Raw genomic sequence first — 25,087 nt, 5'->3', positions numbered from 1 at the left:
AAGAAGAGAGTTAAAACTACCTATTAAGGTATAAAGCTAACTCCTATTAACATCATAGTGACTTCATTCTAACCGTGTGTGTCTGTCGATGTGTGTGTGTGTGTGTGTGTGTGTGTGTGTGTACATACACACACATTCTCTTTTCCCACAGATTTGGAGTAAAACTTTTTTCCCACCAACTTTTCCCCCCCACCCGGTATTATATCGTGGGCATTTTTCAAGCCATTAAATTTCCCAGAACTGTTTTTAATGGCTGCATGGTATTCCCTTGGGCGGATAAGCCATGCCTGTAACTGTTTCTCAGTAGGTGAACATTGTTTCACATTTCTCCCGTTACAAGTTTAGTTGCACACTGGAACGAACATTTAGAAATCTTTGCATATACCTCTAATTAATTACCTAGAAAACAATCTCAAAATGTGGCAATGTAGAGGTCCTTTGGAAACAGATTTTTTTTTCCCTTAGTTGAAACGTCTTACATAATTATTTCTTGACGTTTGCCCACCGAGCAGGCTTTAAACTCCTCTTGACAGTACGAGGTTTCACGTCATCTCCCTTACAACTCTCTCTTCCAGCATTCGGGTGTCCACCTGGAACAGACTGAACTACCTGAAGAGCGGCGTGCTGAAGTCTGCCTTAAAGTCCGCCATGGCCCACGACCCCATCGCCCCCGTGCTGTCTGAGCCCCACCTGGACGCCGCCGAGCAGCGGCTCCTGAGCGTGCTGGCCACGGTGAAGCAGTGCACTGACCAGTTCGGGGCGGACACCGTGCTGGTGGAAGACAGGATGCCTCTCTCCCACCTGTAATCCGCTCCACAGAATAAGCGAGACTCCTTTTTACAAAGCTAGAGAAACAGCACAATCACTTCCGAACGGGATGAGGGGGATCGGAGACGGCCGGCAGCAAGCTCTGGTGACGGAGGGGCAGGGTGGCCTTGGATGGCTCTGGCGACTTCTGTAGGAGAAACGAAAGCAAAGACGACAGGTTTCAGACCATGGGAGCGCTCCCGCCGACCCCCCCCCCCCCCCCCGACTTCCCGGCGGCGGGCCTCCTGGTTGGTCGGTCCTCGCTCGCATGCCACGGGACAGATAGAGGGGTGACGTGCGGAGAGGTGAATGCTGGGCCTGGTTCTGGAGTGTGTGGTTTGAGTTCATCCTTAGAATCCTTTCTCCACCCCGATGGAGTTTCTGAAAACCCTTGGCCATCTCTGGAGTCCTTTTCGCACCAGGACCGATCCGGCTGGGAATTTGACCGCCTCCTGCGGAGTGGCAGCCGGGGAAACCGGGCCTCTTGAGCCCAATAGCATGCTCTGTGGGCAGGGATACGTGTTTAGGATCGAATTAGCGGGAACGACAACAGCAGGAAGGATGCTTGGGCTTTTAATCGATTGGCTGGTAGTGCTTTCCGTGAGCTCTTAGAGGAGGGAGGAAGAGACGGCACCGGAAGCAGGGAGGCCCCCTGGTATTTGAGCTCCACGAGTGTAGAGAAGCAAACATGACTTGAACCTCAGTGGATCTGTGTGCTCACAGTTGTATCCCAGTTAGCCCCCAAATTGTCCAAGCAGGATGCTCTCATGGAGACTTTTCTTTTTCCCTTTGCTCAAAGCAGGCAAATCCTTTCTGAATTAACAAAGCAAACTGAGCTAACCCCTTGGTGAGAGTTAAGTTGCTTACGATCTCCACCATCCCGGTTTCTCATCTGAAATGATTTCCACCTCAGCCTTTAAGGCATTCGGTCACTGAAGCTGCTGTTCCCAAGAGATTGGCAGTTCCTGTCTGTGCCTTTCTCGTGGGAAGAGCCAGCTCCCTCGCTCAGCCGACCGCGCGTTCTGCTGGCGGCCGGACCAGTCTTGTGACGTGGGCCATGCCGATGACTGGGAACAAAGAGTTGAAGCTCTCTAAGCCTCAAAGTGCACGAGGTTACCAGGAAGAACCTTAAGATTTTGGTTTATGTCCAACCCTAATTTCTTCATTTAATTTCACCGGGCGTTCGGAACTGGTGGTGGAGCGCCAGTGTCCCTGACCCGGTAGCGACAGAAGGGCAGGCTCAGCTTGGTCTGTGTTCCTCAGAGCCTCCCAGACCTGTGAGCCGTTGCATCCTGTCTAGGGGCCAGTCCAGCCTTGTGCTTCTGTCAGGCAGAGGCTGCTGTTTCCACGGTGTGAGGGAGCAAATGCCGTGCCAGCCTCTGAGACCAGTGTGGGGCAGCCAGCCTTTCAAAAACAGCTTAGAATCTAGGTCCTCGTTTTCTTGCATTGAAAGGCAGCTGGGCAGCCTGTAACTGTTAACAACAGCGTGAGGTCAGGATGCTTTTGTACTTTGTAAGTATGTTTGGAGACATCGACAAGAATGGGTTGAGTTCTAAGAGAAGGTATAGAGTCGAAGGAGCCAGGTGTTAGCACAAAACACTGAAACGGTGTTAACAGGAGGAGGCCTTAGATTTCAATTGTAGGACCGTTTATTGTGTCCATCGAGTAGAATTCACAGCTAAGCTGGAGAATATCATGGATGGTGCTCCCCCAGAGTGTCAAGGAGCTGGCTGGAGGGAGACGGTGGGAGGCAGCGGGCTCGCCTGGGTTTATGTTGGTTCAACCAAATGACGGCCCAGTGTCCTTGCAGACACATGGTACCTGTTGTGTGGCGCAGAGGAATGAGTAAGATTTGTTCTCCAACTGGGAGCTTGCTTCATAATGTTGAAAGCAGAAGATATTGCTAAGGAAACAATCAGGAAGGAATATCCCATCCTTTTTTCAAAACATGGCAGAAAATGTAGGAGTTCATTCTGTTTCCTGCTGTTACAAAATTCATGATCTTAAGAGGTGTTCAGATCTATCATGTTTAAAGTCGTTCACTAATAGGGTGGTGTCACAGGACTCTTGGAACATAGATTTATGTTCTAATCAGGTTTGGATTAAGCTAATCTTAGAAAAAAAACAACCAAAAGCTTATAGCCCTAAAAGTCACAAAAACCAAATTCTGTTGGAAAAACAGAGGCTGTTTTTTTTTTTTTTTTTTTTTAAGTTTTGTCACTGTGTCCTCTTGTGGTTTCTTTAGCACCGTTAGACAAGTCACTAGAAGTGGTCTTGGTCAGTCCTAGGGTGGGTGTGCCTAGCCAACATCTAAAGGTAGAAGTGGATACATTTTAATACTATCAAACTAGGAAAATCAGAACTGAATGCCATTTCCTTACCTCCTCCCACTTCTTAAATACGTTTATTGCAAAGTTTGAATGGGGAAATATGGGTATAGAAGTTTTACTCTAAATTGTTCTTTAATATGAGGCTCTATTGTGGGTTTGGGTGTAAATAATTTTCTGTGCAAAACAAATTAATAGGATCTGTGATTTGCTCAGAGTATTGTTCGATAATATATTAATAAGGCATTTCTCCCTATTGCACTCAGGACTAATATATCAAATGAAATTTAAGGAGGAAATGGAAGAATTCAGGTACATCTATTGCATATTATTTGGGGAAGGATGAATCCTGTACATGTCAATTTTTCAGTGTCTCCTGAACAATAAGTTCTTCCAAGGAAATTCATCTTTTTATATCCTTTAAAAAAAAAAAAAAAAGACAAAAGACTTTTGGCTTTCCCTTATTCCTTCAGCGTCCATTTGCAATGGTCCCTGTCTTACTTGACGGTAAGTGACCACACCTCAGTGGCGATAAAAACCACGCCTGTCAGTGGGCTGTCCTGTAGGAGTGATCTTGTGAGCTTGAGCTTCAGGAAACATGAGTAAAGGCATATGTATGTATATAGTCGTATCTGTATTGTAGCAAGAAAAAAAAGTATTTATTTTGACACAGGGAAACACTGACTTATGTTGCTGAAGAACTTGAAGCTAGTGAATGGGTCTCTCCTCAGTCTCTGCGAATGGCTCTGAAGTCACATAGAGACCATTCAGCCGGCACCTTCTGGGCACCTCTGGAGAGCCGGCCGTGGCCAGGCACATGCGGGAGCCAGACAGACCTGACTTCGTGAAACCTATCGTCCGGGGAAAGGCCAGTTTCTCTCCCTTCGATGCATCCAGCCTGGGTTGAAAAGGCAGGGGCTGGGTACTCCACTGCCACAGGTTTTTAAGGAACTAAGGTGTTACAAATACAAAGTGTAAGAGGGGGAGCTGGGAGTAACTTACTGGGAAGCCAATTTAGTTTGCTCAAAAGGGAGGTGTAGGAACCGCTACCCTCGATTTTGATCTGCCAAGGATTTCCTCTCAGAGCTGTCACACAGCAGGAGGTTGGGCTTGGTAAGACACCAAACAGGACAGATATGCACCCAAGTTTCTAATGTGTTCTATGGGTTTCAATTCTGAAAAAGAAGAAAAAAGTGAATAAAGATTTTAATAAGTATCGATGTATCATCTTTTCCTCTTATTCCTTTTTTTCCCTTCTTTGAAGCTGTTTTCAGTGTTCTCTTTTCCAGCTTCCTGTCTGTTTCGTTAGGGGACAGAAAAAGAGGACTCCTGCGCCCGCTTAAACCTCCACAGGGACTGTTTCATGGTATCTGATGAGTAAGACCTTTGCACTTACTCACTAGCTTCCAAAAGGCCCATCCCACATTGTGACTCTACCAGAAGTTTCCATTGGATAATTCTTAGGTTCTTTTGAATACTTAGTAGTTCAGCCCATTCCTGCAGCTTCTTTAGAAGTAAAGCATTACAAATCTTGAAGAACTTACTGTCAGCCCAGTACTGTACAGATGTGGAGGAGACCAGGGACCTGATTATTATTCTTCGGACAGCCAGTTTTTTAACTTTTGAAATAGAAATCCAGCATCATAAACCCCAGCTAGACAATGAAAGCAGACTTTCTTGAGTTTTTACTTGTTTTGTCACACTTTTGTTTGTGCCACCTTTTGTCCCGTGCACTTGAATACTGGTGGGAGGCTGCAGCCTCGTGTTCTTCAGTGATCCTTTTTCAGATAAATTCAGGCTTTGTTTGCTTTTCAAGCATATCAGAAGGACTGGTATTAAAGCTCGGAAAAGGCGGCTGGGAGTAGGGAGGGTTCATGTTTGGTCTTCGGGAGACATTTGGGCTTTGGGAGTCCCCTCGAGAACGGATGGTCCCAACAGAAGGAAACTGAAGCACCAAGTGTGTCAGGAATGATGTCAATGAATTACAGTAGAAATCAGAGCAGGAACGAATCCCGGGGGGTCAGGAGGGTGAGAGATAGGCAGAACCCACATGGAAGAAGGGGAGAGTGAGCTAGGCCTGCCCTGTAGGTAGAAGCCCGATTTCTGAAGTACACAGCCTCCTGGGCCTGCGCCCCGTTTAGTTTCCTTCAGGGGTGTGGGAAACCATGGAAAGGTTTCCATCAGGCGTGCCCCGTCTCTTGAAAGGACCCTCTGAGTCCACTGTGTTGTTTTAGTTGCTCCTTAGTATAAACATTAAATAAAGGAGCCACCAGTGTATAGATGAGCTGTGAAACATTGATTTTATGTTTTCAGAATTTGCTTTTTACATGCCAAGTGTAATTGGAGATAAAGGCTTGATTTTTACTCAGAGATTGTTTTCAGGGCAGAGAAAGTTCCGTCTGCCTCCAGCTGGGTTGAGAAGAGGTTCGTGGCAAAGCTTGGTGCCATGTTGATGACCTCAGTATAGGTTTGTATGCCCGTTTTTCTCTTAGACTTTGTTAAAATGCAGATTTTGATTGAGTGGGTTTGAGACTTAAGATTCTGCCTTTCTAACAAGCTCCTGGACCACACACTTCAGTAGCCTGGAGAGGGGTTTGCCGGCTAAGGAATCATGGCGGCCTGTAGTTTTCACAACAGCCTCTAGATGTCTCCATCCTCCATGAGATCTCGTTCCTAACCTTGGAACCAACTGCCTCCAAGCCCTGAGAACGATATGTTGTTTTTTTTGAAATCTGAGGTTTGTCTAAAAACTGGTGCTTGGATCCATTGTTTCCGTGTGGAACTGACAAAGGTGAAAAAAAAAAAAAAAACGTTTACCTTTACTTTTAGGGAAAAAAATGTCCTCTTGAAATCAAGATATTTGTCCAAGAACTTTCCAGCTGCCTACTTTATTTGCCACTAAATGCTAAATTCAAATCAGAACACTTCAGAAATTAGCAGTTAGTCCTACATGAAAGTTAACAGTAGAGAGTGTTATTTTCACAGTCCCAAAACTGGGGTTTTTTAAGGAAACCAGTGTTACTATTAGTAATTTTATCACCATAAATTCACTTGTAAACTGAATGAGCTCACTAACGCTCATGGCCCCCAGTCAAGTGACTGTTTTATTACGCCATTTTCTAGGTGGGGCATCAGGCCTAGGGCAAATAATACCCCGGGTCACACAGAGGAAATGGTAGAGGCCCTACTGGGCTGGCATTCAGGCTCATTCACTGGTTGAGTTCGTGTTTTCAATTTCCGGATAAGCATAAAGGTGTGTTCCTTGTCAAGGGTCCGTGCCAGGTTTCCCGGGCTTGCCTGCGCGCGGAGCAGGGCTGGGGAAGCTGCCCTGTGGGAGGTTTGGGTTCGGTGTTGCCATCACTCTGAGTGGCTGAGACCTACAGTGTGCCCCAGTGTAACTGTGGTGGTAACGGGTGCTCGGGTGATTTCTGCAGCTGTTCTGAGAGGGCAGATGTGAGGAGCTGTTGAGGAAAGAGCACACGGTGCGCTGAGTGATCTGAGAGACGGACATTGTGAGGCCTGGCGCCGGGGTTCACCTTACTGCCTGCACAACCCAACCTCAAAGCCAGCGAGCCTGTGCCGTTCATGAGTCGAGTCCCACGACCTCTAAACAGCACCTTGTTCCAAGGGCAAGAGAGCCCCGTGAGGCCAGTGGCTTCCATCACTCGGGTGACTCTGAAAAATGCATTAAGGTCTTCTGAAATCCGACAAGCAGGTAGGTGGCAGGTTCATGCTGTGGAGACGGGGTCCCGGAGGAAAGGCGCCCTCAAGTCCTGCCAGTGCCATCTGAGGAGCGGCTCGAGGTCACAAGCACTTGAAAGTTGCAAGCGTAGCCAAGAGAGCGCCCACAGTGTCGCCGAACTTCCTTCAGTGGAGTGTCCCTGACGAGGGTTTCCAGAAGCCGAGCATCTCCAGCCTGGCGCCCTCAGGCCTCCGCTCGCGGCGGGCGGACTCCCAGCTGTGGAGACCTTGTCGCTGCCTGCAGCGGTTTCACTTCCCGGGGTGGAGGAGCTCCCCGCCTCCCAAGGGCCTCTCTCCACCCCGCCGCCCCGGCTCCGGCTCCCGGCGACACGCTGCGAGCCGGCCCGGGGCTCATCCGCCGCCGGGGCAAGGCCTAGACGGGGGCCCTTACCGGGGCGGCCTCCGCCGGGCCCCGGGGCCGCCGAGAGGACTCTCCGGGTGGCCGCCCCTCCTCAGGCTCCCCAGAAAAACGCGCGGCCGGAAGCAAGCCCCGGCGGTGGGCGGTGCCTGCGGGCGGCCCCGCGGTGCGCTCGGTCCGCCGGCCTGGACCTCGGTTCCCGCGGCGGCGCCGGTTCCCGCGGCGGCGCCCATTTCCCCCGGCCGCTCCCGCCCGCCGCCCCGGCACCACCGAGAGCGGCGGCGGGAGAGCCATGCCTCGCCTGCGCCTGCGCCTGCCGCCGCCGCTGCTGCTGCTGCTGCTGCTGCTGCTGCTGCTCCTGCCGCGCCCGGGCGCGCCGGAACCCGGCGACGACGCGAGCCCGCCGGACGGGGCCCAGGAGCCCCTCCGCGGCCTGCGCGAGCGGCTGAGGGCGGCCGCGGCCCTCTCCCGACGGTACTGGGCGCTCCTGCGCTGCCGCGTGTGGCCCGAGGACTGTGAGCGCGCCGAGGAGGCTGGCGCGGGGCTCCTGGGTAAGAGCGGCCGCCCGGGGTCCTCCGGCCGCGGCTCCGGGGCTGGGAGTTTGAGGGCGGCGGGGGGACGTGCGCCGGCCGGGGAAGCCGGACGCCAGTGTCCGGGCCGTCGGGCCGCGGCCATCAGGTAGGCGCCCTGGCTACCCGCCCTTCCGCCCCGCCCCGCCCGGCCTCGGCCCGGGCTTCGGGCAGGGGTGCCTCTGGGGACTGGGCCGCATCCCCGGCCTGTATCCATAACAAGGCCATCTCCTTCCCCCGGATGCACCCGGACGGGCCCCGGGGCTGCTGAGGGGACTCGTTGGGTGGCTGCCCTGCCCTCGGCGCCCGTCCTTGACCCCTCCAGACAGCTCACACTTCCTTGAGTCTCCCAGTCCACCGTCGAGCTGCTTTCCCGCCTTCTTCTGGGCTTTCAGCAGAGTCCCGGGCTGCACACGACCCCAGTCCCTTCTCTCTTCTGCCGCTGAGAGCCCCACACCTGTGTTCTGGCTCCCGCTGGTCAGTGACAAATTCTGCACCGGGGTTATCTGTCACATTACTGTTATGGACCAGATGCTCTCTGAAGCTCCTTGCAGTCTGGGTCGAAAATTCTAGGTCCCTAATGCTATTCTAATGATAGTCCTACAATGGTACTGTGAACATTTTTCATTGAAATCAAAAGATTTCGAAGTCCCAGTGGTTGGGCTTTGTTTCATTGTGGTTTTGCTAGTGCTGGGTCTGTCCAAATTGACATTTGACAAAAGAATTGAGAGGCCCTTGGGGTTGGCAGTAATCACATGGCTTTGGAATTCACAGCAAGTAGGCAGAATGAGCGTCACCAGCTGCTGTTGGTCTCCCTGCTAGACTGGCACGAACTCCTTGTGGGCAGCTCTGGCTTTCTTACATTTCTGGCAAAGGCGTTATGTGTTGAACAAATCGAACCTTTGCTGGAGCTGTATCCATAACAAGGACATCGACTTCCTACAAGCTGGAGGTGCCCCCTCCAGCCCATTCCCTGGCCAGGCACAAGCCAGGCCCATGGAAGAGCAGTGAGGAGCAGCTCTGGAGGGAGGACCAAGGACAAGAAGAACCTCTCTGCTTGGTTGCAGGGAGACCGTGTCTACCTTCCCCATGGCCCTGGGCTCTGTCCTCGTCTTATAGCTCCCTTCTTTTCCAGGCTGGAGCCTTCCCCTGTTGGGCCAGCAGTACCTGGACATCCTGACCTCGTGGTACTGCAGCTTCCAGGCCTGCTGCGACAGCGGGGACTGCAGGATCTCCAACAACTTCACAGGTAGCACCTTGCATGGCCCTGAGGGGCTGGGGATCTTTGGGGAGGAGAGGCAGTCCAGGGGGAATGGCTAGGGTGCAAGGCACCCTTCATCATCCTGCCCACAGCTGACAGTATAGCCTCCCTGTCTCTGCCGTGACTCCCAGAACCCCTCTCCACACCCTGTGATCTCGTGGCTGGAAGGAAGGAAGGCCTCACAGAAGACTTTGAACATACTAGCCACCCTCAATAAGTGTTTGCTGAACTGAATTTATTCACGTGAGGTTGTCTCCATAAAGCACTTAGGGGTTCCCGAAATCTCTGGGTGGGAGCAATTTCTTGGGCATGGGGATGGACTTCCTCCTCCAGACAGGACTCTGCCAACCATTCTTTATTTTTATTTTTTTTTTTTTAAGATTTTTAATTTATGTATTAGAAAGAGCTCTCGTGCTCCCGCAGGTGCAAGCACGAGTGGGGAGAGGAGCAGAGAGAGAAGCAGACTTCCCTTTAAGCAGGGAGCCCCTAGGGGGCTTGGTCCCAGGACCCTGAGATCATGACCAGAGCTGAAGGCAGATGCTTAACCGACTGAGCCATCCAGCCGCCCTCTGTCAACCGTTCTGGGGTGTCTTCAGGACCTTCAGGGTGATTCCCTTCTCTCTCTACATTCAATTTTGATTTCTCAAACCCTTTGAAAATGGCCCTTGAATCCCTTTGGGCTGCCAGGTCTGTCCAGTGGTTTCTTATTCTGAGGCCAGATAATCCCCGCTGCACCCCCCCCAGCACCCCCCTCGGAGATGTCAGAGGTGCTCAGTCTCCCTGCTATCATTGAGCCTAGGGGGCACCACATCTGTGCAACCTCACCATGGCTGCCTCTTTCCCCCTCCCAGGCCTGGAATCGGACCTAAGTGTGCGACTGCACGGCCAGCATCTGGCTCGGGAGCTGGTCCTGACCACGGTGAAGGGCTACTTGGAGCTGCCCCAGCCAGGCAAGGCCCTGGCCCTGTCGTTCCACGGCTGGTCCGGTACAGGCAAGAACTTTGTGGCGCGGCTGCTGGCAGAGAACCTGTACCGGGATGGGCTGAGGAGCGACTGCGTCAAGACGTTCATCGCCACCCTACACTTTCCTCACCCGAAGTACATGGACCTTTACAAGGTGAGGCCGGGCAGGACTGGGGGCCTGGGCCGGTGGGACGGGAACGAGGCTCTGACAACCTGAGCAGCAGGCTTCTGGAATGGGATGGAAAGCCTGAAGTCAGCCCTTCCCTGCAAGGAGGTGGCCTCAGAGAAGGCTGGCTGTGGGGGTTGGTGGCCCTGGTGACACCATTCCACAGAGATAGGGCCCTGAGCATGTGGAGGAAAGACTGATCCTCAAACACCATGCATCTTGAGCTCTGTCTCCTTATCAGCTGCACACCGAGCTTAAACAGAGGATCCAGTGTTGGTTGTCTGTTCTTGAAGTAGTGGGAATTTTGCAGGAAATGTGGAACAGACAAAAGCAAAAACTTTATCAGAATCTCCACACACAGACACAAGCACAGTTCACATTTTGTGCTTCCTTCCGGTTTTATGTCATTGTGATTAACGTTGGACAGAAAGTTGCAGATCCTGCTTTTTGGGGAGGGTGGGGCACAGGGAGGGGAGAGGGAGAATCTGAAGTAGGCTCCATGCCCAGGATGGAGCCCATCACAGGGCTCCATCTCACAACCCTGAGATCATGACCTGAGCTGAAATTGAGAGTCAGGTGCTTCACAGACTGAGCCACCCAGGTGCCCATATCCTGCCCTCCCCCTTTTTAAGGAGGCATATCATACAAGATTTTCCATGTCTTCCCCAAATTGCAAACAATCAGTGGGACAAAAATTGTCCTTGCCGCTCTGCTCTTGTGGTTTCTTCCATTTAGACATGTAGTATTTCAGATAAGCCAGATGATGAACAAAATGTCATGTCATTGCTGCATGACATCTGTCTTTGGCTTTCAGTTCCACTCTTTGCAGTGTGTTAACCTGGGAAGATTACGTAAGTCTCTGAGGATAGAGATGGCTGAGTCAGCTGCCGCTTCAGTGCAGTGTTGGAGGGCAGAGGTGAAGTGTCCTAAGGTCTGGTGGCTGGTGGCTAGTCTGCCAGGGCTTCGCAGAAAGAACAAACCGGCTTTGTGGCAGAACTGCTGTGACTCTCCGCTTACACACACACACACACACACACACACACACACACACACACACATATTAGGGAGACGGGTCTGAGGTCAGAATCTGGGGAGGCCAGAGGTAGATGGAGGGGGCCTCTGCTGACAGACCCACCTGTTGTGGACACTGGCCCTATTCTCCTGGTGAAGACTGCAGAGGGCTTTCAACTCTCTGGCTAGGGGTGGGGTACCCCAAGGGCCAGTTGGCTGAGTCCCAGACAGGTCCCACCCAGGTTTCTCCCCTGAGGTCTGTCTAGCCTGGGTACTAGTGAGCACCTGCTCCCGGGAGTTCAAGTAAGGGGACTTGGCCGCCTCTGGGCACGTGAACCTGCTGTGCCTGTCTCCCCAATATTAGAGCCTGACTCCTATCCCCAGGGAGGCTGACTGGTTCCTTCTGGGATGGGACCTCACCCTGGAACACAGGACGCAGGTTGCAGGCTGGGGCCTGTTCCCAAGGCCAGGCCAGCCCTCTTCCTCTCCACAAAGCTCAGGGTGCATGAGAATCACCTGGGAAGTTCATCAGAGGTGTGGGCCCTAGCCCCACCCTCAGAAGTGTGGACTGGCAGCTGGTGGGAGCCCGTGATGCATTGCAGACGCCAAAGCGCAGCCTTAGGGCTGAAGGATGAGTTTGGGCCTCGCCCTGCTCCCCAGCTCCCGGCAGCTCCCTGTATTCTGTGCAGGAGAAGCTAACAAGTGAGATCAAGGAGACACAGGAGCGCTGCCACCAGACCCTGTTCATCTTCGATGAGGCTGAAAAGCTACATCCAGGACTGCTAGAGGCCCTTGGGCCACACCTGGCGCACCAGACCCCCAAGAACCACAGGGTCAAGTCCCCGAAAACCATCTTTCTTTTTCTCAGGTAAGGTCTGAGGAACAGTAGTCAGGAGGGCTGGAGGAGGGGAGGGAGGACTTGGCCCAGGTGCCGCTTGGGAGTCAGCTGATGGGGGGAGGGGAGGCTTCCACACTCCCCTGGGCCGCAGACCCTTCTCCACAAGGGAAACCAACACACACTCCAGCAGAGGAAACAGAAGCCTCGCTGCTTGGGTGGTAGCAATGGTGGGGGGCCATAGTCTCCCGGGTCCTGCCCTGATTCCACCACTGAGGCACCTGGAAAGACTCTACCTCCCACCCCTCACCCACCACCACCGGCATGGGTGATGAAGAAGAGCAGCTGTCCCTCGTCTCTCCTCCCCACCCCCATCCTCCATGGCTATCTTAGGGCGGTGAGGCTCTCCTCGGACTCCCTAGAATACGTAGCCTCCTCGGGGAGAGACAGCTCACACGCCAGGCCTCCCCTCCTAGAAGGGCATTTTGGGTCTTTTTTATTGACCTATAATTGACAGCATAGTTTCAGGTGTGCAACATGATTCACTGGTTGTATATATTGCGCAGTGATTGCAGTAAGTCTGGTTAACACCGTCATCATACATAAGTACACAACTTTTGTCCTGTGATGAGTACTGTGATCTGCTCCCTCAGCAGCTTCCAGTCTGCGATGCGTTGTGAACCACGGTAGCCACGCTGTGCTCTGAGCCTTGCCCGTTCCTCACCGCCACCGCCTCTGGCAACCAGCCGTCTGTTCTCGGTATCCGTGAGCTTGGTTCGCTGCTGTTCTTGTCACCAAGAGTCCACGTACGAGTGGGATCGTACAGAATTTGTCTTTCTCTGACTTGATCTCACATGATGCTGTCAGGGTTGTTGTTGCAAATGGCAAGATTTCATCATGTTTTATGGAATTTTATGAATAATACCTGTGTGTGTGTGTGTGTGTGTGTGTGTGTGTGTGTGTGTGTGTAGCACATTTTCGTCATCCATCAGTGGGCACTGAGGTTGTTCCCGTATTTTGGCTAATGTAAACAGTGCTGCAAAGAACATGGAGACATGTATATTATCTTTTTGAGTATTTTCATTATCTTTGGATAAATCCCCAGAAGTGGAACTGCTAGATCATAGGGTAATTCTACCTTTAGCTCTCTGAGGAACCTCCATAGTATTTCCCACAGTGGCTGCACCAAGTCACGTTCCCACCCCAGGGCACAAGGGTTCCCTTTCCTCCACATCCTCAGTAACATTTGGTATTTCTGGTCTTTTGGTTGTAGCCCTTCTCACTCATGTGAGGTGGTATCTCATTGTGGTTTTGATTTGCATTTCCCTGATGACACTGATGTTCAGTGCTTTTTCATCTGTATGCCTCCTTTGGAAAAACGTCTATTCGGATCCTCTACCCATTTTTAATCAGATTATTTTTTGTTATTGAGTTGTATGAGCTCTTTATGTTTTTTGGATATTAACCCTTATCAGATATATGATTTGCAAACATTTTCTCCCATTCAGTAGGTTGCCTTTTCATTTCGTTGGTTTCCTTTGCTATGCAGAACTTTTTAGGATATAGTCCCACTTGCTTATTTTTGCTTTTGGTGTCACATCCAAGCAATCATTGCCAAGACTGATGCCAGACAGCTTACTGCCTATTTTCTTCTAAGACTTGTACGGTTTCAGGTCTCACATTTAAGACTAATCCATTTGTAGTTAATTTTTGTGTACAGTGTGAGGTAGTGGTCCAGTTTGATTATTTGGTATGTGGCTGTTCAGTTTTCCCAACACCATTTATTGAAGAGACTGTCCTTTCCCCATTGTCTAGTCTTGGCTCCTATGTCATAAACTAATTGACCATATGTGCATGGGTTTATTTCTGGGCTATTTTGTCCCAAGACACAAAAGATCTATGTGTGTTTTTACGCCAGTACCATACTGTGTTGATCATTGTGGTTTTGTAATATAGTTTGGAATATAACTGTCATACTGTGAGTCCCTTCTTAAAAGGGCATTAAGTTTTCAGACCAACACATTTGTTGAAAAAAAAATTTTTTTTTTAAGATTTTATTTATCTATTTGACAGAGATCACAAGTAGAGAGGCAGGCAGAGAGAGAGAGAGAGAGAGAGAAGCAGGCTCCCTGCTGAGCAGAGAGCCCGATGCGGGACTCGATCCCAGGACCCTGAGATCATGACCTGAGCCGAAGGCAGTGGCTTAACCCACTGAGCCACCCAGGCGCCCCGAGAAAAAATTTTTTTCCTCACTATAGAATATACCTTCCCCAATGGCCATCAAGCCACCTATCCCTCCTCCCTCCACCCCCGAGCAACCCTCAGTTTGTTTCCTGAGATTAAGAGTCTCTTATGGTTTGTCTCCCTGTCTGGTTTCATCTTGTTTCATTTTTCCCTCCCTTCCCCTATGATCTTCTGTCTTGTTTCTCAAATTCCTCATATCAGTGAGATCATATAATTGTCCTTTTCGATTGACTTATTTCGCTTAGCATAATACCCTCTAGTTCCATCCATGTCGTTGCAAATGGCAAGATTTCAATTTTTTGATGGCTGCACAGTATTCCTCTGTGTGTGTGTGTGTGTGTGTGTGTGTGTGTGTACATACCACATCTTCTTTATCCATTCATCTGTCAGTGGACATCTGGGCTTTTTCCATAGTTTGGCAATTGTGGACATTACTGCCAAAAACATTGGGGTGCAGGTGCCCCTTTGGATCACTATATTTGTATCTCTAGGGTAAATACCCAATACTGCAATTGCTGGGTCGTAGGGTAGCTCTATTTTCAACTTTTTGAGGAACCCCCATACTGTTTTCCAGAGTGGCTGCACTACTTGCATTCCCACCAACAGTGTAGGAGGGTTCCCCTTTCTCCACATCCTCACCAGCATCTCTCATTCCCTGACTTGTTTATTTTAGCCATTCTGACTGGTGTGAAGTGGTATCTCATTGTGGTTTTGATTTGTATTTCCCTGATGCTGAGTGATGTGGAGCGCTTTTCTTTGTTAGCCATTTGGATGTCTTCTTTGCAGAAATGTCTGTTCATGTCTTCTACCCATTTTTCTTTTTTTTTTTTTTTTAAGATTTTATTTATTTATTTGACACACAGAGATCACAAGTAGACAGAGAGGCAGGCAGAGAGGTGGGGGGGGAAGCAGGCTCCCCACTGAGCAGAAAGCCCAATGTGGGGCTCAATTCCAGGACCCTGAGATCATGACCTGAGCTGAAGGCAGAGGCTTAACCCAGTGAGCCACCCAGGGGCCCCTACCCATTTCTTGATTGTATTATTTGTTCTTTGGGTGTTGAGTTTGATAAGTTCTTTATAGATTTTGGATACTAGCCTTTTATCTGACATGTCATTTACAAATATCTTCTCCCATTCTGTTGGTTGTCTTTTGGTTTGGTTGACTGTTTCCTTTGCTGTACAAAAACTTTTGATCTTGATGAAGTCCCAGTAGTTCATTTTTGCCCTTGCTTCCCTTGCCTTTGGTGATGTTTCGAGGAAGAAGTTGCTGCAGCTGAGGTCGAAGAGGTTGCTGCCTGTGTTCTCCTCAAGGATTTTGATTTTGATGGATTCTGATTCTGATGGATTTTGATTTTGATGGATTCCTGTCTCAAATTGAGGTCTTCCATCCATTTTGAGTCTATTTTTGTGTGTGATGTAAGGAAATGATCCAGTTTCATTCTTCTGCATGTGTCTATCCAATCTTCACAACATAATTTGTTGAAGAGACTCTCTTTTTTCCATTGGACATTCTTTCCTCCTTTATCGAAGATTAGTTGACCATAGAGTTGAGGGTCCATTTCTGAGCTCTCTGTTCTGTTCCATTGATCTATGTGTCTGTTTTTTGCCAGTATCATACTGTCTTGATGATGATAGCTTTGTAATTGAAGTCTGGAATTGTGATGCCACCAACTTTGGTTTTCTTTCTCAACATTCCTCTGTCTATCCGGGATCTTTTCTGGTTCCATACAAATTAGTTATTCCATTTATTTGAAAAAATTTGGTGGTATTTTGATAGGGATTGCATTAAATGTGTAGATTACTTTAGGTAGCATAGACTTCTGCACAATATTTCTTATTCTAATCCATGAGCATGGAATGTTTTTCCATTTCTTTGTGTCTTCCTCAATTTCTTCCATGAGTATTGTAGTTTTCTGAGTACAGATTCTTTGCCTTTTTGGTTAGATTTATTCCTAGGTAGCTTATGGCTTTGGATGCAACTGTAAGTGGGATCGGCTATTTAATTTCTCTACTGTCTTGTTGTTGGTGTATAGAAATGCAACTGATTTCTGTGCATTGGTTTTATATCCTGACACTTAATTCCTGTAGGAGTTCTAGCAGTTTTAGAGTGGAGTCTTTTGGATTTTCCATATAAAGTATCCTATCATCTGCGAAGAGTGAGAGTTTGACTTCTTTGCCAATTCAGATGCCTTTTGTTTCTTTTTGTTGTCTGATTGCTGAGGCTAGGACTTCTAGTACTATGTGGAATAGCAGTGGTAATAGTGGACAGCCCTGCCGTGTTCCTAACCACAGGGGGAAAGCTCTCAGTTTTTCCCCACTGAGAATGATACTCACTGTGGGTTTTTCATAGATGGCTTTTATGATATTGAGATATGTACCCTCTGTCCCTACACTGTGAAGAGTTTTGATCAAGAAAGGATGCTGTACTTTGTCAAATGCTTTTTCAGCATCTATTAAGAGTATCATATGGGGGGCGCCTGGGTGGCTCAGTGGGTTAAGCCGCTGCCTTCAGCTCAGGTCATGATCCCAGGTCCTGGGTTTGAGCCCCGCATCGGGCTTTCTGCTCAGTGGGGAGCCTGCTTCCTCTTCTCTCTCTGCCTGCCTCTCTGCCTACTTGTGATTTCTCTCTGTCAAATAAATAAATAAAATCTTAAAAAAAAAAAAAGAGTATCATATGGTTCTTGTCGTTCTTTTATTAATGTATTGTATCACATTGATTTGCGGATGTTGAACCAACCTTGCAGTCCAGGAATAAATCCCATTTGGTCATGGTGAATAATCCTTTTAATGTACTGTTGGATCCTCTCGGCTAGTATTTGGTGAGAATTTTTGCATCCATATTCATCAGGGATATTGGTCTGTAATTACCCTTTTTGATGAGGTCTTTGTCTATTTTGGGGATCAAGGTCATGCTGGCCTCATAAAATGAGTTTGGAAGTTTTCCTTCCATTTCTATTTTTTGTAACAGTTTCAGGAGAATAGGTATGAATTCTTCTTTAAATGTTTGGTAGAAAAAAAAAAATAAATAAATAAATAAAAAATAAAAAATAAATGTTTGGTAGAATTCCCCTCGGAAGCCTTCTGGCCCAAGGCTCTTGTTGGGAGATTTTTGATTACTGCTTCAATTTCCTTGCTCATTATGGGTCTGTTCAGGTTTTCTGTTTCTTCCTGGTTCAGTTTTGATAGTTTATACATCTCTAGGAATGCATCCATTTCTTCCTGGTTGTCAAATTTGCTGGTGTATAGTTGCTCATAATATGTTCTTATAATTATTTGTATTTCCTTGGTGTTGGTTGTGATATCTCCTCTTTCATTCATGATTTTATTAATTTGGGTCCTTTCTCTTTTCTTTTTGATAAGTCTGGCCAGGGGTTTATCAATCTTATTCTTTCAAAGAACCAGCTCCTAGTTTTATTTTTATTACTATTCTTTTGGTTTCCATTTCATTGACTTCTGCTCTGATCTTTATTATATCTCTTCTTCGGTTGGGTTTAGGCTTTATTTGGTGTTCTTTCTACAGCTTCCTTAGGTGTAGAGTTAGGTTGTATATTTGTTTCTTGAGAAAGGCTTGTATTGCTATATACTTATTCCTCTTAGGACCGCTTTTGCTGCATCCCAAAAATTTTGAACAGCTGTGTTTTCATTTTCATTTGTTTCCGTGAATTTTTTTAATTCTTCTTTAATTCCCTGGTTGACCCATCCATAGCAGATTCTTGCTGCGCTGCTCCTCCCAGAGGAGGAAGGTGAGTCTCCCCAGATCTGCTGCTACTTGTTGACTGTGCCTCGGATCATGGTTGATGGTAACCTCGAGCTGAGAGCTCACTCCTAGGCTCCATCTCGGCAGCCAGCTTCTCTGCTCCTATACATGGGAGCTCTGTCACACTCGGACACCCCTGGTGTTTTAATGACCCCACAGGTCATTAAAGCCCCACAGGCTCCACTCCCCACTTAGCCTCTGGAGCAACATCCTTCAGTGGAGCCAACTTCTAAAAGTTCCAATTTTGTGCTCCGCTGCTCTGCTGCTTGCTGGGAGCTGGCCCTCCGCACCATGGTCTAGCTTCCCATGTATCACCTCGGATTCACTTTTCCACATGTCCTACCTTCCAGAAGGTGTTCGCTTTTCTCTTCCTAGAATTGCTGCTCTTCTTCTCTTCCATCTCCTGTTGAGTTTGTAGGTGTTCACAATGGCTTGCAACTATCTAGCTGGATTCCTGGGACCCGAAGAAATTTAGGTCTCCTACTCCACCATCATCACATTTATTTAAAATTAAGTACAAACTATCCTTGAAAATTCCCAAGGTAGACCCAGTTGGAGGATGGTATCTCACTAAGTCCAAAATGGCCTGTTTTTTCTCCAGCCTTGGAAGGTCTGTTTCTTTTCTGATCATGAGAGGAAGTCACTGGCTCTAAGCTTAGGGTATGACGTGTTGAATGAAAAGCTCACGCTTTCACACCTGTGCTGAGATGCACCCTGATCATGCAGGACTCATCCCTTAGCCATTATATGTTACCTGTTTTGTTTGCCTGTGTGCTCTGGAAGTGGCTTTGTAAAGAATGACTTGAGAAATCAGCTTGTCCAATCCTATCTTTGTGGCAGCTCCAACTGGGATAGTCCTGACCAACATCTGTTAGAGGTCAAGTTTGGGTTCCTGTTGGCTCAGCCTGAAATGCTTCACAAGCAAGTTCTTGCACTCAGAGTGGAAGGGTTACCCACTGCTCCCTCCCCATCAACCTACTTCTCACCTTCCACAGGCCCATACATGCCAACTAGGGGCTTTCATTCAGTTTTGTGTGCACCTTGTGAAGGTAGAGAAATAGGGATCTGGATTTCCATCCAGCTGGAACATGTCAAGGTGCCAGGTATGGAGGCAGAGCTTGTGTCACTGTGGACCCACAAGACGAAACCAGCTGAAACGGCCTGTTGGGATTCCAGTGTGGTGACGGCAAGCCCTTCCTGTTCTATGATTAAGGCTTATGGGACTCAACTGTGCACTGTGGAGGGGTGCAGTGCTGCGGGGGGGGGGGGGGGGTGCTCCCAAGGGGATTTTTTTTAATTTTTTTTTAAAAAATATTTGAGAGAGGGACGCCTGGGTGGCTCAGTTGGTTAAGCAGCTGCCTTCTGCTCAGGTCATGATTCCAGCGTCCTGGGATCGAGTTCCGCATCGGGCTCCTTGCTCAGCAGGAGCCTGCTTCTCCCTCTGCCTGCCATTCTGTCTGCCTGTGCTCGCTCTCTCTCCCTCTCTCTCTGACAAATAAAATCTTTAAAAAAAAAAATATTTGAGAGAGAGTGAGAGAGAGCACGAGCATGCTGAGGGACAAAGGGAGAAGCAGGCTTCCTACTGAGGAGGTTGCCCAACACCAGCTCCAGGACCATGACCTGAGCCAAAGGCAGACGTTTAACTGACTGAGCCCCCCAGAAGCCCCCCTCCCCAAAGGTGATATATAAAAAAAAGCAGAGACAGAATCCGATCTTTCCCTGACTTGAGCTGTGATGCCAAGGTGCTGCCCTTCCTGCTCAGGTCTCAGCTTGGAAAGCCCTCACTCTTGCCAGGACCAGCATTTCCTAATGCGACCCAGGTGAACTTGTGCTCTCGGGGCAAACATTTGCATTTGTACTATTTTGGTCATTGACCTGCGGGCAGTGCCCTAGTACCCTCTAGCCCTGCCCTTTCCCCCAGTGACCTGGCTTCTGTGCACTGTCCAAAGCCAGGCAGTCACTAGGGGGAGCAGCCATGAGGCTGGGGTGGTGGCTGGGCCTGGGGAAAAGCCGCCCTGTGGGGCCCACACTTGCTAGGGATGGAGAGGCCATGCCAGCCCTCCAGGAGGAACCCCTTGGGGAGGACGCACACCTGTGACAGGACCCACGAGGACCTGGTGTCCAGTTCTGGTGGTTTCGGGCAGGCCTGGACCCGGCCTAGGAGAGTCCGTGGAGTTTGACAGGCCTGGGACCCCACCCAGAGTCCTCAGGCTGGCCAGGCTGACTATGCAGCTCCACACCAGCCTCCCCCCTCCCCCCATGTGTCCAGAAAGCAGCACTTTAAACCCTGAAGGTTTCCAGGTACAGACCTTCCTCAGTTTGCAGCGGGATTGTGGCCCAATGAGCTCATTGTAAGTTGAAAATGTAACACACCTAACCTACCGAACATGATGCTCTGCCTAGCCTACTTTAAATGTCCTCACAACATACACATTAGCCTGCAGGTGGGCAAAATCCTCCAACACAAACAAAGCCTGTCTTCTAACCAAGTGTTGACTGTCTCATGTAATTGGCTGAAAGCCACACGGACAGAAACAGCGTGATTGTGCAGGTGTCACTTGCCAGCCCCCGTGAGTGCGTGGCTGCTGCACAGCCTCACGAGTCAGGATCGTACCGTGTGCATCGCTAGCCCAGGAGAAGATCCAAATTCAAAGCGAGATTTCTTCTGAATGCTTACTGCTTTTGCACCCTTATCAAGTAGAACATTCCTAAGCTGGGGACTGTCTGTATCCTAGGGATGGGTTGGGAAGACCGTATTTGAGTCTCTGGATTTGATGCCTGCGGTGGCCTCATCCCTATGCGGAGTTCTTTTGTGTTTGAAAGGAAAGCAGGGCTGATTCAAACCGTTGGTGAGAACAAGTCACATTTGGTGAAGGCCAGCAGTGTAATCCTGAGAGAACTCCTAACCGTGTTGCTTGCAGTGAGGTGCGAGGGGCGTCGCAGTCTCCTCTGTGCCAGCATTAGTCGGAGCAGCGGAGTCCTGGGCGCCAGGCTTGAGGGCCTCCACTAACACAGAGGACTTTCACCCGTCCCTACCATTCTAGAAGATGTTCCTGGAATAGGGTTGTGGAACTCTAGAGATCAGAGCTCTGTCCTCAGTGAATCAGTACAGTGAAAGGGTGATTGATGTCTCTTCTCTTCGGGCTCTTGTCAGGGAAAGAAGAGGAAGGACTTTGAACAATTAAAAGAATATGAATATAAATTGTTCATGGAATCAAAGGTCCTGTAGAAATGTGTATTTGTTGACCAGTGAACCTAAGGTGACATAAGGGGCAATCTGCAATTGGTCCAATTTTCTTATTTTACAAATGAGAACACTGAGGCTGAGAGATTAGTAATGGAATGTTTACATCTCTTTAAGAAAGACTTAGCAATTAGGGTTGGGGTTTAAGAGTTCTGGAGAGGCCTCTGAAGTCCCCTTCCTTTGGAGTTTTAGGACTAAGGGCTGGGAGGAGGACCTGCTGTCCTGGCCCAGAGCCAGGGGATGGGCTGGGCTCCAGAGGGGCCTTCAGACCCCTCAGCAGCTGCAGACCTGTGACGATGTGGAGAACAGAGGTGCTCCGGGAAGGCCCCAGCTCTCGAACAGAGCGATCCTGGGGCCAAGAGGGACAGTCCTGAGGAGCTGAAGACTGGGGCAGGTGAACAGAGAGAGGGCCCAGTGTCTGAGATAAAAGCTGTCCATTACAAAGAGAAAGAAGACAAGGGCTGTGGGACAAAACAAGAAGAGAAATTGAGAGAGATGGAAACGGTGTAGACAAATGTGCAGACACGGCAATTCGTTAAATAATGTTTACTGAGCAGCGAGCATGGTAGTCCCTGCTCTGGGGACTGGATAAGTGCCCCCCAACTCCTCTCCCTGGCTGCCTGCCCTCCAGCCAACCCATGTCCACCTCCACTTGCCCATGGGGAACGCAGGGTGGGGCAACCCCTCGCAGGGGACAGTCTTGCCTCTGCTGATGGAATCATGGCCACTTGCAGCGTGTGCAGAGAGGACCTGGCTAGGCCTTCCTAGCCTGTCCCTACCATTCCCTTCTTCTACATTCACACCACTTGTCAGCAGCTGGGGGACAGCAGGCAGCTCCCGACAAATGCTTGTGTGTTTTGATGACTTCCTTTCCCTCACTTCTCACATCCATCAGTCACAGGGGCCTGGCAGTTGGCCTCCTAAACTAATTCTTCAGTCCTTCTACCTCTGAACATGGACTGCTGCAGAAAGCTCCCGCCTTGCTTTCTGTAACAATACCCTGCCTCTTCAGTCCAACCACTGTGGCTCTAGAATGACCTTCTTAGGAGATAAAGCAAATCAGGTAACCCACCACCCTGCACTCCCACGTTCATACCCCTTCAGTGGTTCTCTTCGGTTTATAAGCTAACTTCTGTGAGTGCGGCAGACGGTAGCTTCCACCTGCCTTCGGGGCTCTGCTGCTCCCGGCCCGGAAGCCAACAAGCCCTCTGGTCATCCAGGCCGGGACACACACGCTGCCTAGTCTGGAGATCACTGGCCAGTCTGTTTGCACTCAGAAGCCTCATCCTCCCTCTTAAGTCATCGCCCTGGGCCTTAGGTGCTCCTCCCTTAGCACCTGCCACTCAGTCTGGAATCACAAGCATCCCCTTCCCTACAGAGGTCAAGGGACATCATCCCATCCCACATCATCGCATCGCTGTGCGCCCTGCCCGAGTGGCCTGTGTGTGTCAAAGGGGGTGAGGCAGGAAGACAGTGTCTTCTGTACTTTAGGTTGTGACAAGATCTCCTGGAGGAGGAGAAGCCCCTTGACCTCCATTCTTTCAATCACTAATGCACAGCCTCGGTGGTCCATATAGCTAAATATAAAAAGAATAAAATGTGTTCACAAGCTCTTGTTTCTTTCAGTAACCTTGGAGGCAATACCATCAATGCAGCTGTCCTGAATCTGCTTCAGGCCGGAGGGACCCGGGAAGAAATCAAGCTGGACCAGCTGGCGCCCCAGCTCCAGGCCGAGATTGCAGAGTCCACGGGTAAGTAGCTCCCAGCCTCTGGGGACGGCTTGGGGGTCGGGGGGCCCTCTGGGCTAGGATGTGGGCTCCTGAGTGGGACAAGGCCCAGAGGATACACCTCACAACACCTCACAAGAGACGGTCTAAGAAAGCTAAACTCGTTTTTCTGAGAAGGCTTTGACGGTCGTCGCCCCAGCCCTGGGAACCCAGGCAGTGGCTCTTGAGCAAGAGCATCTGTGAGCTCAGTGGTTCACGCCTCCGGCTACCTCCTGCTTTCTGCTGTGAAACAAAACCATAAACCTGCACGCAGTGATTTGGAGTTAGCGGGGCATGCCTTTCCTCAAAGGATACGTGGCTCTGTAGTTCCTGACATGAGCTTTAGGGTTGGGGACGGACACCTTAAAACTCCAGCTGGAGTCAGCCCCAGGGTGGGCACCATGTAACTCTGGTCTCCATTTCAGACACTGGCTTTGGCCACAGCTGTCTTGTCAGGGAAAACCTGATTGACTTCTTCATCCCCTTCCTGCCACTGGAGTACCGCCACGTGAGGCTGTGCGCACGCGACGCTTTCCTGAGCCAGGGACTCCCATACACAGAAGCAGCCCTGGACCAAATTGCCAAGATGATGGTGTATCTCCCCAAGGAGGAGCAACTCTTCTCTTCTCAGGGCTGCAAATCTATTTCTCAGAGAATTAACTATTTCCTCCCTTGAGGGCTAGAGGAGGACTTCCTGCAACTGCCTGCCTTTCACCAGTGGGACCCTGAGGTGGGCCACGGGACTGTCTGGGACTCTAAGGGCAGGAGGGGTAGGCTGGCCTCCAGCCATCACTGACACACAAAACATGTGTAAAAAGGAAGGCCTTAAATCAGAAACAGAGCCAACACTTTTTATCACTTGGTGCCTTAAAGAGCCACATTCCAAAACGTGGGCCAAGTGGTTGGAGAAAGCCACAGGCCAGACTGAGTCCCAAGGCCTCGCTAGCATCTCCACTCTTGCCCACAGATGCCTGGACTTGGGCGTGAGGCCGGAGGTCACAGGGTCCTCCCTGACAGGGAAGGGAGAATCACATTCTGCTTAGCAGCTGCCGCGGGCTGCACCTCAGGTGTGCAGGCTGGGGGCTTAGCTTTCAAGTTGTTCCCAGAGGGAAGCTGAGCAGCTTCTGTCTGTGAGCAGATCAGCAGAGAGCCTCAGGCTAAAGGAAAAGTACACAGAGAAATAATTTTTTATAATATATATGATGTCAGTGGAGGTTAAGACTTGCTCTCTTAGATTTAAAAGAAAAATTTAAGTAAGGCGCTTTGACATGGCTGTGTCATGTGTAAAGATTAAAGTTTGTATTTTTCTAAAACCCTCGGCCTGCTTTCTTACTGAGACCTGGTCCTGATGCTCACTCACCGAAACTCCAAGAGCGGGCGGCGGATGCTGGCGGACGGGGTGACCCCAGCTCTGCCAGGTCACTTCCCGTGGCCTCACGCAGCAGCCAAGCTATTACTTGAGCCTCTTACTGAAGAGCCTCTCATGGCATCGTGCTCCTGTACGTGGAAACGCCACTCCCCGGCTCCCAGCTGTAAAAAGTCTCCATTTTTGAGGTTAGAATGGCCATGTATAAATGCGAATGTTGTGTTTCTAGACACAGGGGATGTGCCTTGTGTCTTTTCCCTGCTCTTCATTCTTTTGCTTTTCTGGAATCGTACACAGGTCTTTCTCTTAACTTTTGTCATCATCTCAAGTATCCCCACTTATTTAAAGCCCTCCCCAACCCTCTTCCGTTTAGCCCTGGACAAAGCAAGCTTCGGGCTCTCTCCCATTGAGCACTTTGACTGCACTCGTACACACACTGTCTCAAGCTCAGGGAGTACCTGCAGCCTGAGCCACATTACCTTCTCAGTGTGCAAACAAACAGGTGATTGAAGGGACTTCTCACTAACCACGGGACAAAAGCTCGGCTTCACTGCACAATAACATGGGCTGGGTGTGTGGTGGTGGGGGGGAAGTGTTAGCCACTGGCTGGGTGTCTCAGTCTAGACTATCTAGACTATTTTGGGAAGAAGATGCAGCCCACGTGATCCTGTTA

General features: G+C 49.8%; 2 protein-coding genes across 5 annotated transcripts in view; both read left to right on the top strand.

The window, feature by feature from the left end:
- FAM20B (FAM20B glycosaminoglycan xylosylkinase) overlaps nt 1-4,350 on the top strand; it is a 43,263-nt gene extending 38,913 nt beyond the window's left edge. For all 4 annotated transcript variants that reach the window (XM_047704635.1, XM_047704632.1, XM_047704634.1 and 1 more), the window contains one exon: nt 576-4,350. In XM_047704635.1, the coding sequence (XP_047560591.1) occupies nt 576-807 (232 nt within the window). In that variant the 3' untranslated portion in view covers nt 808-4,350. The remainder of the gene's footprint in view (nt 1-575) is intronic.
- A 2,507-nt stretch (nt 4,351-6,857) lies between these two features.
- TOR3A (torsin family 3 member A) lies at nt 6,858-24,361 on the top strand. The gene is made up of 6 exons (XM_047704636.1): nt 6,858-7,784; nt 8,938-9,051; nt 9,915-10,180; nt 11,893-12,071; nt 22,909-23,033; nt 23,474-24,361. Exons 1-6 carry the CDS (start codon nt 7,526-7,528, stop codon nt 23,722-23,724), a joined length of 1,194 nt encoding a protein of 397 aa, XP_047560592.1. The 5' UTR covers nt 6,858-7,525; the 3' UTR covers nt 23,725-24,361.
- The last annotated feature ends 726 nt before the right edge of the window (nt 24,362-25,087 follow it).

The sequence above is a fragment of the Lutra lutra genome, chromosome 15 (assembly GCF_902655055.1).
Source record: "Lutra lutra chromosome 15, mLutLut1.2, whole genome shotgun sequence".
NCBI lineage: Eukaryota > Metazoa > Chordata > Mammalia > Carnivora > Mustelidae > Lutra > Lutra lutra.
This window is presented reverse-complemented; position numbering and strand designations above follow the sequence as displayed.